The sequence below is a fragment of the Juglans regia genome, chromosome 2 (genome assembly GCF_001411555.2).
Source record: "Juglans regia cultivar Chandler chromosome 2, Walnut 2.0, whole genome shotgun sequence".
Classification (NCBI taxonomy): domain Eukaryota; kingdom Viridiplantae; phylum Streptophyta; class Magnoliopsida; order Fagales; family Juglandaceae; genus Juglans; species Juglans regia.
Window position 1 is genome coordinate 32862536 of NC_049902.1, and position 10200 is coordinate 32872735.

Here is a 10200-nt window from a genome sequence, read left to right on the forward strand (position 1 = left end):
TATAATTTCTGAAAATGAAAAATAAAATCAAAATAGATTTTCTGGAGGATAACCACAACTCTTTGGGAGTAATTAGAAACAACAAATTAAACGTCGACGCGGGGGACAGACATGATCAGACTGCATATGATGATGATCCTCTCGTTAAAAGGGTGCCCTAGATATGATAGGCAACAAAAAAGAGTGCTCCAAACGGCCTAAAGTCGCTGTCCAATTTAAGGTTATATATAAAGTTTGAAGATCTTGTGCAGATTATAGATTTCTTTGTTGTTTTGTCATCGATCACTTATGCATGTTGTTAGCGCAGAGTTGGGGAGCTGGATCCTGTGTTGCCATTATTTTTAGGAAGGAAAATGATTATTAAATATGCATGCTCGTTCATATATATATATATATATTTTAATGATTATGGAAGTGATTATAAGTGAATTTATATATATATATATATTAATAATTAAAGATATTTTAAAAATATTTAAAAAAAAAAAAAAAAACTCATCTGTAACAGTACTGTTGACCATAGCATTATACTTTAAGGAATGCTAGCTAGCTGCATGCAACGAAAAAGGGATATTTGGGTTAATGTGAAAGGGAAGAGAGTTGCCCACAGAATATTACAACGCAGATTTGAAAGCAACCCTTGATATGCAAAGATACAGAGAGATGGGCAGATCATTGTCAGAGAGCTGTAATATTATTATTATTATTTGGATGATTTCTTAATTTTGGGTGTCTGGCCGCAACTATGGTTACAAGTGCTTTTGGATGCATGCCAGCTTCACTAGGCCAGGCAGGCAGGCATGCATGCATTTGGGATAATTAATATTTGCATCTCCTTCTAATTTTAAACATGAACTACAAGTATTTTCGCATATCATGTTTGGTACAAACTAAAACGACATGATAAATTGTGTGTATATCATTATTTATTTATATATATATATATAGATATAGTGATACGTACATACCTAAATATTTAAAACTATTATATATGTCTAGTCTAATTATTAAATACGTACCCTAGCCTGCTGATATTGAATGAGCCTGGAGAATTAGGTTAGAGGGAATAGTACCAGTTATATCAACGATTAAGATCAGCGCTCACCAGAAGCATTAATTCAAGGATAACATGCATTAATTCTGCTTGTACTTGGCTGCCAGTACCTCACATGCAGCTTGTACCATGCATGCAGTACTGGGTGTACGCCCATGACAGCTCGATAATGACATAATCAAATTAATTTCGAGAAATATATATGTAGCCTAGCTTAATGATAAGGTACGCCGTACGCGTACGTAGGTAGTTACTACTCTCTCATGACGACGACGAGGAGAAGGAGCTCAAGACTTTCTTTGTACAAATTGAGGATGTAACAAGTTTAACTTTGAGGAAAATGATCCCATGCATGCATCTCATGATCTTTCTAGTCATCATGTTCTGATTTAATCATGCATTAAAGGAATTAATTCTACTAGCACTGCACGACAATATATACGATTAATTTCTTATATATTTGACCATGTCAACATGAGTAAGTTGGGCACTAAATAGGAATTTATTTGAGTTTTATCGGTTTGTCCGTTGGTGTCACAGCGAAAGGACAATGCGAATCATGGACAAGCAAGGAATCCATGCACCAACTTATAATATTAATTACTGCATGTCCTTATCGCTACATGATGTTCTTTCAATTCACTATGGTCAGAAGAGACAACAACCAGAAGATAGATCCGCTTTATTTATCTGGATTTATTTGCGCGCAGTTCGTTAATTAATTATTATAATAAAATAAATTTAAAGTAACATATAAAATTACGTGACCAATTTATAAATTTATTTTTATATAATCTCATTATGCGTATAGTTCTTAATTTTCGTATGTATATTAAAATATATATATGTATATATATAACTTACAAGAGTTGCAACACATTAAAGTTGTGCTAGCTTTGATGTTTGAGAATAATTTAGTGTATATATTGGCCTGACATTGAAATAAGATCTTTCCTTTGCCCCCACCACCTTTTTGAAACCCATTACTTGCTTGCATGTTGCGTACATCAGAATGTGGTGAATATTCATTGAGGTTGTAAAATCGGATAATTATTTTACCCTTTATTTTATAAAATAATTATGCGTAAAGAGTTATATTTTCATTATTTTTCAGAAATTAATCATTACTACCCGAGTGTGACATTAAATATTGATCCTAAGATAATATACCAAGTCGAAAGAATTAAGGTGGGAGCATGCAACGAAAGTCTCACGAAAAACAGACAAAAAATCAAAGTATATACAAAGTTGGCTGTAAATGGCTGTGCCTCAGAGCCAATATTCATCATTATTATTAGTCACGTACACACAGTAATTAAGCAACAGTTATAGGCTTCTACAGCGACATGCAATATCCTCCTCTTCTTCTTCTTTATTTATTTATTTATTTAAAAAAAAATTCGAAGAAAATGTTTATTTTACAGCAAACCTTAAATTCCAATGTTTGACAACATAAATAAATTGAAGTTTCTCATTTTAAATTATTAAGTCAATTACAATTACAATATTCTTTCAACTTGAAATTTAAGCAATCGACTTAATTCTATATTATTTCATTTTTATTGTATTTAAATTTAATCGTTTTCTTTTGTTTTTTTACTTTATATGTCATCATATAATCACAAGCAAATAACTTATATAGAAACCAAAATTAAACTTACTGATAAGATATAAATAATTAATTAAAACAATAATTAAAAATTTAAAAACTTCTATCATAAAAGTACCAAAGCTAAGAAGAGAAAAAATATTTACAATCGTGAATTATATAACCGTCGCGTAATCTCTTTAAAAAAAGTTGATAAAACACGAGACTCACATGAAAAAATTAATTTTTTAATAGTAGATCTTACTCTTTTTCAAAACAATTACCCAATATTCACGCACTTCACGATTATATGTAGAATTACTCATCTAAGAATCTCATCCATAAAGGTAAATCTCATAAAACAATAATCCATCATTTTAAATTTTTGAGATAAATATTAATTTTTGAAAATATCATATAGCGATACTGGTTTGAATTACTCAACACTTTTAATCTATTTAATTAAATATTACACAAAATTAATAGGTCATCATTTCACAAAGAGAAAGTATTTGTATAAGTTACAAATAGAGAAATCTTATACAAGCTCTTGTAAAAAAGTATACTCCACTTAAAAATATGTAAAAAAACTATTTTTTATCAGTAAAACTCACTTTTTTACAGAAAAAATTTATATAAAACTTGTCTATTTAAATAGCATTGCTATTTCACAAAACACGACCCTTTTTGAATAGTAAAAATATTTTATTTTATTTCATAATTATAATTTTTTTAAATTTTAAATATTGACATAAAATATAATAAATAATTCAAATTTTTAGATATTAAAATAATATTATTATTAAAAAATAATATTTTATTTAATTATAATATTATCTAATCTCAATATCCAAACCGCACCAAAATATAAACATATTGTCGGAAGAAGACTATGGTGAGAAAGAGGGAGTTTGCGTTATAAAGGCAGTGAGGCACCTCGTGATACCTCTTTTTGTATTTCATTGCAACCTTTTACGATCCCTCTCTTTCTTTACTTATCGAAAAGATTTCCTCTCTCTCTCATATATTCTTGTGCAGAGAGCCACTCTCACCAGAACACTTTATCTATCTATAAATACCTTCTTTTTTCTCTCTCTTTCTTCCATTGCTTTCATTCTGGTAGTTTTCTCCCTGGCTGGTTCGACTGCGAGAGAGGAAAGAAAGCGTAAAAGAGGGGAGCGTTTTTTGAGTTTTGTGTTCATTTTTTTGTCTGAGTTCAGTCTGTGACATAGATACGATAATGTCGGCTTGCAGAGACGAAGACCCTCGTATCCATGGCATCAAAACTAAGATTCGGGTCGTCCCCAATTTCCCCAAAGCAGGTTCGGCTTGTCATTTCCTCTATTTTCTGTGTTTGCTTGCTGAGAAAATGTAGGAAATGAAAGTAGATGTTGGAGTTTTTTTTAGAGTGATCTTTGAACGCTACTAAGCGTCCTTGCTAATAGTATAGTGTTGTACGGTAGGTTTTTCACGTCTCTTCTTTTTCATGTTTTACGACCTCATAAGAGAAATTCAACTAAGCAATACCTTGTAAAGCTATTTGGCTCGATTGAAATGGGTTTCCATTTTCCTTTTGAAGAAGTAATTGTCCATGAGACAGCGAATTCAAAATTACTCTATCCCAAAACAGATTGTTCTAACGTTTATATTTCTTTCAATTTCGTTTCTGTTTTCTGGCTACCGCCTGATATCAGGTTTGCTTTTAATTCTTCTTCTGCTTCATTTTTTGGGTTATTTGGTTTCGCATTTCTGTTATTTAAATGGAATAAATGGAGCTGAGGAAAAAATGGCCAAAATGGCAGGTATTATGTTCCAAGACATAACTACTCTATTACTAGATCCGAAAGCCTTCAAGGACACAATCGATTTGTTCGTAGAGCGATACAAAGGCAAAAACATTTCTGTCGTTGCAGGTAATAAAAAAAAGACCCTCCTTTTTAGTTACGTTTTGATTTTCGTGGGTTAGGATTTTGATCAAAATCTTTTTGGGAAAGATCTTTTTACATTACTGTGATAAACTTGAAGGTGGTGGGGGTCTATTGCTTACGTCAAAGTAGGCCTTGATGATGCCGAAAGTGCTTTCTCTATCCCTCTCTTTTTCCATTACATAAGTTTCTGGTTGTCTTTTTGAATGCTATCAAGGGACATTATGGAATGGAAGTGACTGGGTTTTTGGGGGAGTATTTTTTGTTTGACTATGGGCTTTGGCAGTGGGGTGCGCCATTGATTGCTCCCTCCGAAGTCATTCTTGAGCGGCTCATATTTGCGCTCTCTACCTCTCTCTGAACATGTGCTCTGATTCAATTTGCATGTATGGTGGTTGGTGATGGATGCCCACCTTGTTAAAATGTGGACCCGCCTGATGCGAGTTTCAATTGGGCTGGTCTTTTGGCTCCATCCTAATTTGGGTTTTACATTTCACTGTCAATTGACTTGATTCTATGCCTAATTTGTTTTCAAAGAAAATTATTATTGTTCCTACGGTATGATGACTTGGTATTCCCATGCTATCATAAAATGCATTGCCATTAAAATTCTTACATATGCATTAATTTTAAGAACAAGACATCATGTGATAGGTTGAGAGTAATAGGTATCTAAACTTTGAGACTACCTAATAATTAGTTCTATTGTTAAGGGTCTTTTTTTCCTTTCCATTTTTTTATGGTTTTAATAATTTATTTTTCAGTTTCAGCCTTTCGAGATTAAACCGAACTTTAATAATTAATTCATCAAGTTACAATAATTTTATATTTTAGTCCTTGGTTCTTAATTGCCCTTTATGTAACAACAACCTTTGATTTCATAGATATTTTGTTCTTAAAATTTGATAAATACTGATGAAAATTATAATCTAATGGCAACAAAGTTTTGCAATCCTGGTTGCAGTTGGTTCGTATTGAGTACATGCCATGTGCTGTGATGCACTTGTTACCTTGTACCCTGCGGAAAAATCTGTATGTACAAACATTACATCATAGATTATAACTAACATTATAAACTATCATTCAATAATTGATATTTCTCTGCGGAAAAATCATACATCAATGAGGAGATCATCTATATAGTATCTCATTATTGATAGGGTCCTTGGCCTCTCTCTCTCTCTGTTTTCTCTTGGTCTCTCAATTCAGAAATAGTTCACATAAATTATGTGTTTGGTGCTCATGTGTTTATGAATCTGTTTCTTAGTGTGTTTTGTGAACTGTATTCTTATCTAGAATTTACAGGAAAATCTATGGAATATTCTCTTGCAAAATTTAGCCTCACATGAATAAGATAAAGTTCCTTCCCCCTTACATGAAAAAGACTAGGAACATCTTGTCTCTTTGTCGTTGTGGTTGATATTTTTTTGTTGATTTGTGTTTGATCATTACAAGATCTAATCTGTTGAGTGCATCACAAGGGTATGTTGCAAACTTGCACTCAACTACCATCAAAGTCCGAAATTATGGCCCTTTAGCTTGAAATTTTAACCTTTGAGAAGTTGTGACGAGATTATGTTCAACAATTGCCAAGATGTATCTATTTCGTTATCTTTTTCCAGCGCAGTTGTTCATAATTGTGCACTTGTTTGGAGTCTGTGTCACTATCACTTTTCCATTTTTATGACTATTGATCTTTTGCATTAAGAAACTTTTCAATAATTGGTTTTTCCAATCCAACTGTGTGATTGGACATTAGTTTTTTTTCGAGAATAAATTATTTTCAAGAAAAAAAATGGATGCTTTAAGGAACTTTAGGGCAAAAGCACAACAACTAATCTAGGCTCACACCCTTCTGACACTTATTTTGATATACCAGTGCCGCTACCACCTATGGTAATTTTGTTTCCCATTGGACTTTGTAGTTTGTATGGTCATAAAAATAAAGTTATTACCGTAACATGCTCATTTCTGTTGTCAATTTTTGACAAGATTCTGAGTGGTGCAGCACTAGCAATTGAAGGGTTTCTGTCCTTTCATTTCAGCATACAGCTTGTCATTGGAAATTTCTGCTGTGGCTTCCAGTTTTACATAATTCATTGAATTTCCCTCTGCAAAATTGATGTTACGTGGACAGGCTTTCTCCAGTTGACAGCTGGACTGAATAATTTCTAATTGGTCAAATATGTCAGTTCATAAGATAGTGTGAGATCATTTTGTGATTTGCATTCCTATTTGATAGATAGGAAAGACAAAAAAATCTTAGCCCACTTTGTCAAAATCAACATTTTGTTGTCATCTTCTACATTTTGTAGTTGGGTGGTACGTTTTGAATTATTTATGACCCTGGAGTTTTTCTGTGGTCAACTGATGGAGCAATAATTTGACTAGAACACAATCTGAAAATAATTTCTAGAGGGAAAGGGGTGGTTTATAAGTTACTTCTGTTTAAAATTCATGGGGAAAGTATTTCTAATGATTCTCTAGGTTGAGGTACTTTGGCTACAGTTGAATATTTATTTGCTATGATCGTGGTTCTTGGTATGAAATTTAAGTTATGAATCCAATATATGGATTTCCTTGGATATGGGCTTCAAGTCATGGCCATTGACTTCTGTTTTTCCTAGTTAGGTGGATCTTTTTCATAATTCCTGTGTCCTTGTGTATCACCTTTTTTTCAGCGTAATAATTTTTTTTTATGTTACTTATCAAGACGGTCTTGGCCATTGAAATGTGTATGCTTGTATCAGTTAGAGGTGCTCCTGATTCTACAATAGATTATTTCTGATTTTTGAGTAATATACGCCGTGTGTACTTGGCTATGCCTATTATTATAAATAAAACTTCTGATTACCAATCGAAAAAAGAGTTTCTGGTTTTTGAGTTAATATTCTTTCACTCATTGCTGATGCAATCATTAGAAGGTTTGTGAGATTGAGTTGTGTATTATGTATGCCTTAGTTCTGTGCAAACTTTATATAGATATATATATTTTGAAAATGTATTATTGGACTTATAATGCACTACTCATCTTTCTTAGTGCCATGTAAAGATTCAATGTGTTCTAAATGTTATTATTAATACTGGTACTTTACTGTTGTTGTTTATATTAGAAATTGCATCCTTTTACCTACAAAAAAGAGAGAAGGTTATTGTTTCTAAATTGTCCCTTCACCAATGAATTTTTATGCAATTTTTGGATCAATTAGGGAGAAGATACATAATATTAGCTGTCTATATTACGATATCTTTTATTTTTTTTTTCTTTCGTTTTGTTCTGTCTTTTTTTAATCTGTGGATTTTGAATATAAGTATATTGCTGTTCTTGTAATTATTGTATGCTAATTTTGATATCCAAACTCCTACTGGTGTAAATAACTGATCTCTTGCATTGTGTTCTGAAATTTGAGTGCCCTGTTGTTTTGTATTCTCCAGGGGTAGAAGCTCGTGGATTTATATTTGGTCCTCCCATTGCTTTGGCTATCGGGGCAAAGTTTGTTCCTTTAAGAAAACCAAGGAAGCTGCCTGGTACTTTTAATCTTGCTACAGTAAATTTCTGTGTCTCTATATGAGTATTATTATCCATTTCAATACTGCCCAAAACTATTTCCACTTTTATACATGTTTAATGCCAGTCTTTTTTTTTAGTAGCTTGTTGGTTTATGTCAATGCTATTTGATTCAATTCATGGCCTTTTTAGGAAACAGATATCTGCTTCTTGCGGTAATTCTGGAAGTTGTAATTTGGACTCATTTTGTTTGGTTCTCAATGTTTTTGCCCATTTTAAATTATCAAGACTCCAAATGTTTTTTATTATTTTATTTTTTGGATACCTGGCGTGCAGAGATTACTGAAACTGCACGATTATAGGAATTTGCCATAATAGTGAGCATAGGTGTTCCCAGTCCTTACAAATTCCAAATTCCATTGCATGTGAAGCTGTAATCTATTTTTCTTGAACTGATTATTTTAAATTACCATTTTAGGGAATATCTTCGGTATCTACTATTCAGATACTGTAAATTCTCCAACTGTATGCTGACATGATGTGTGTCGGTTGTGTTAACATGATGTTCTGGTGTTCTAGAATCATGGTCTCTCTTTGGATTTAGAACATTAGTGTGTTCATAGCTTTCTAATATAATCTTACCTTAATGGCAGGTCAAGTTATTTCTGAGGAGTATATTTTGGAATATGGAAGGGACTGTCTTGAGATGCATGTTGGAGCGGTAGAACCTGGAGAACGTGCTTTGGTGGTTGATGATTTAATTGCCACTGGTGGCACACTCTGTGCGGCTATGAACTTACTAGGTAACTGCATTATAAATTCTTATTGCCATCGTTGGTGGTTTTTTTCAATACTTAACATGCATAGATATTTTGCATCCTCAGTGAGGTTAAATGCATGAAAATTGATTCATACATTTTCCTATCAACCGGTGATATACCTTTTTCCTTTCCTTTTCTGCTCTGGACAGCCATTATCTAGTGTGACTTGGATAACTTTTTTTTGGAGAAAGAGGGCAACTAGACTTGCTACTTTCATGGTTAAGAATGCCAAAAAGAAATTTCATGTGTTTTTTTTCATGTGGCGTGTTCTTGTGGGTGCCCACTTTCAGAAAATTTTTGATGTGATTGTGTTGCTTCACAGAATGCGTTGGAGCGGAAGTAGTTGAATGTGCATGCCTGATTGAGTTACCTGAGTTAAAGGTGTGCATATGACTAAGTGCTTGTGTTACCTAGCTAGTTGCTTTCTCTGAATTTTTATATAGAGAAATGATTGGTGTACATAGAAATCTGCATGGAAATAATTTAAATTTGCTGAACGCTGCAGGGCCGTGGGCGCTTGAAGGGTAAGCCATTGTATGTTCTAGTGGAGTATCAATGATCGTGGAAGATGTACAATTTGCCTGCAATTGTTCACCATAGGGATATATTATTGGGTATATCCAATCTGGAATCTGATTTTCATCTGCCCCCTCCCCCACCCTTTTTTCCTTTTCCCTCTTCACCTCCCCCCTCTCTTACCCCTTTCTCCCTTTTTTAACTCCAATTTTAAATGGATTTTGATGTACCTGGATTATATTGATAAGTAGCATAGAACATTGAAATATGGAAAGGGGTTGATTTGAGAAATGCTTGCAGTAGAGCACATTTTTTCCTTTTGTGAAATGAATTCGTATTACCTCTCTCAAGGGTCTCTTATGGCTTGGATATAGCTTTCATGCCATGAGACTGTTGTTCGGCCTTCTTGACTTTGACGCCGACAGCCTTCTAGCAATGGACGTCTCTTGAAACATTTACAGCCTCATAACACTTGATGCTCATTCTCATGGTTGCACGTTTCTCTCAAGCTTGATGTAGTTTGAGGCGTAGTTTAGTTTTACAAATCTTTCAAACCATCTCGTCTCGTCTCAATATTCAAATACCATTAAAATACGAATATTTTTTAATTTTTAATTTTAAATTTTTTCATCTATTCATTATCTAATTATTATAATTTTTCTAAACTTTAAAATAAAAATAAAAACTAATTAAACTTTTTTAAATTTTAAAATAAAAGTAATATTCTAACTTTATTTTAATTTTATAATTTTTTATTCAATTTTTACTCTCTTATTTTTTCAAATTTT

General features: G+C 32.8%; 1 protein-coding gene across 1 annotated transcript; it reads left to right on the forward strand.

The window, feature by feature from the left end:
* The first annotated feature begins 3654 nt into the window (after positions 1–3654).
* LOC109011461 (adenine phosphoribosyltransferase 3-like) lies at positions 3655–9703 on the forward strand. The gene is made up of 6 exons (XM_018992681.2): positions 3655–3964; positions 4445–4555; positions 8003–8095; positions 8729–8878; positions 9219–9277; positions 9402–9703. Exons 1-6 carry the CDS (start codon positions 3883–3885, stop codon positions 9453–9455), a joined length of 549 nt encoding a protein of 182 aa, XP_018848226.1. The 5' UTR covers positions 3655–3882; the 3' UTR covers positions 9456–9703.
* The last annotated feature ends 497 nt before the right edge of the window (positions 9704–10200 follow it).

Bases quoted from the DNA above. Each gene is read 5' to 3' on its own strand.
- LOC109011461 (XM_018992681.2), top strand. From the start codon at position 3,883: ATGTCGGCTTGCAGAGACGAAGACCCTCGTATCCATGGCATCAAAACT. The intron at 3,965-4,444 runs GTTCGGCTTGTC...CCAAAATGGCAG, and splicing joins CCCCAATTTCCCCAAAGCAG to GTATTATGTTCCAAGACATA. The intron at 4,556-8,002 runs GTAATAAAAAAA...TGTATTCTCCAG, and splicing joins AAACATTTCTGTCGTTGCAG to GGGTAGAAGCTCGTGGATTT.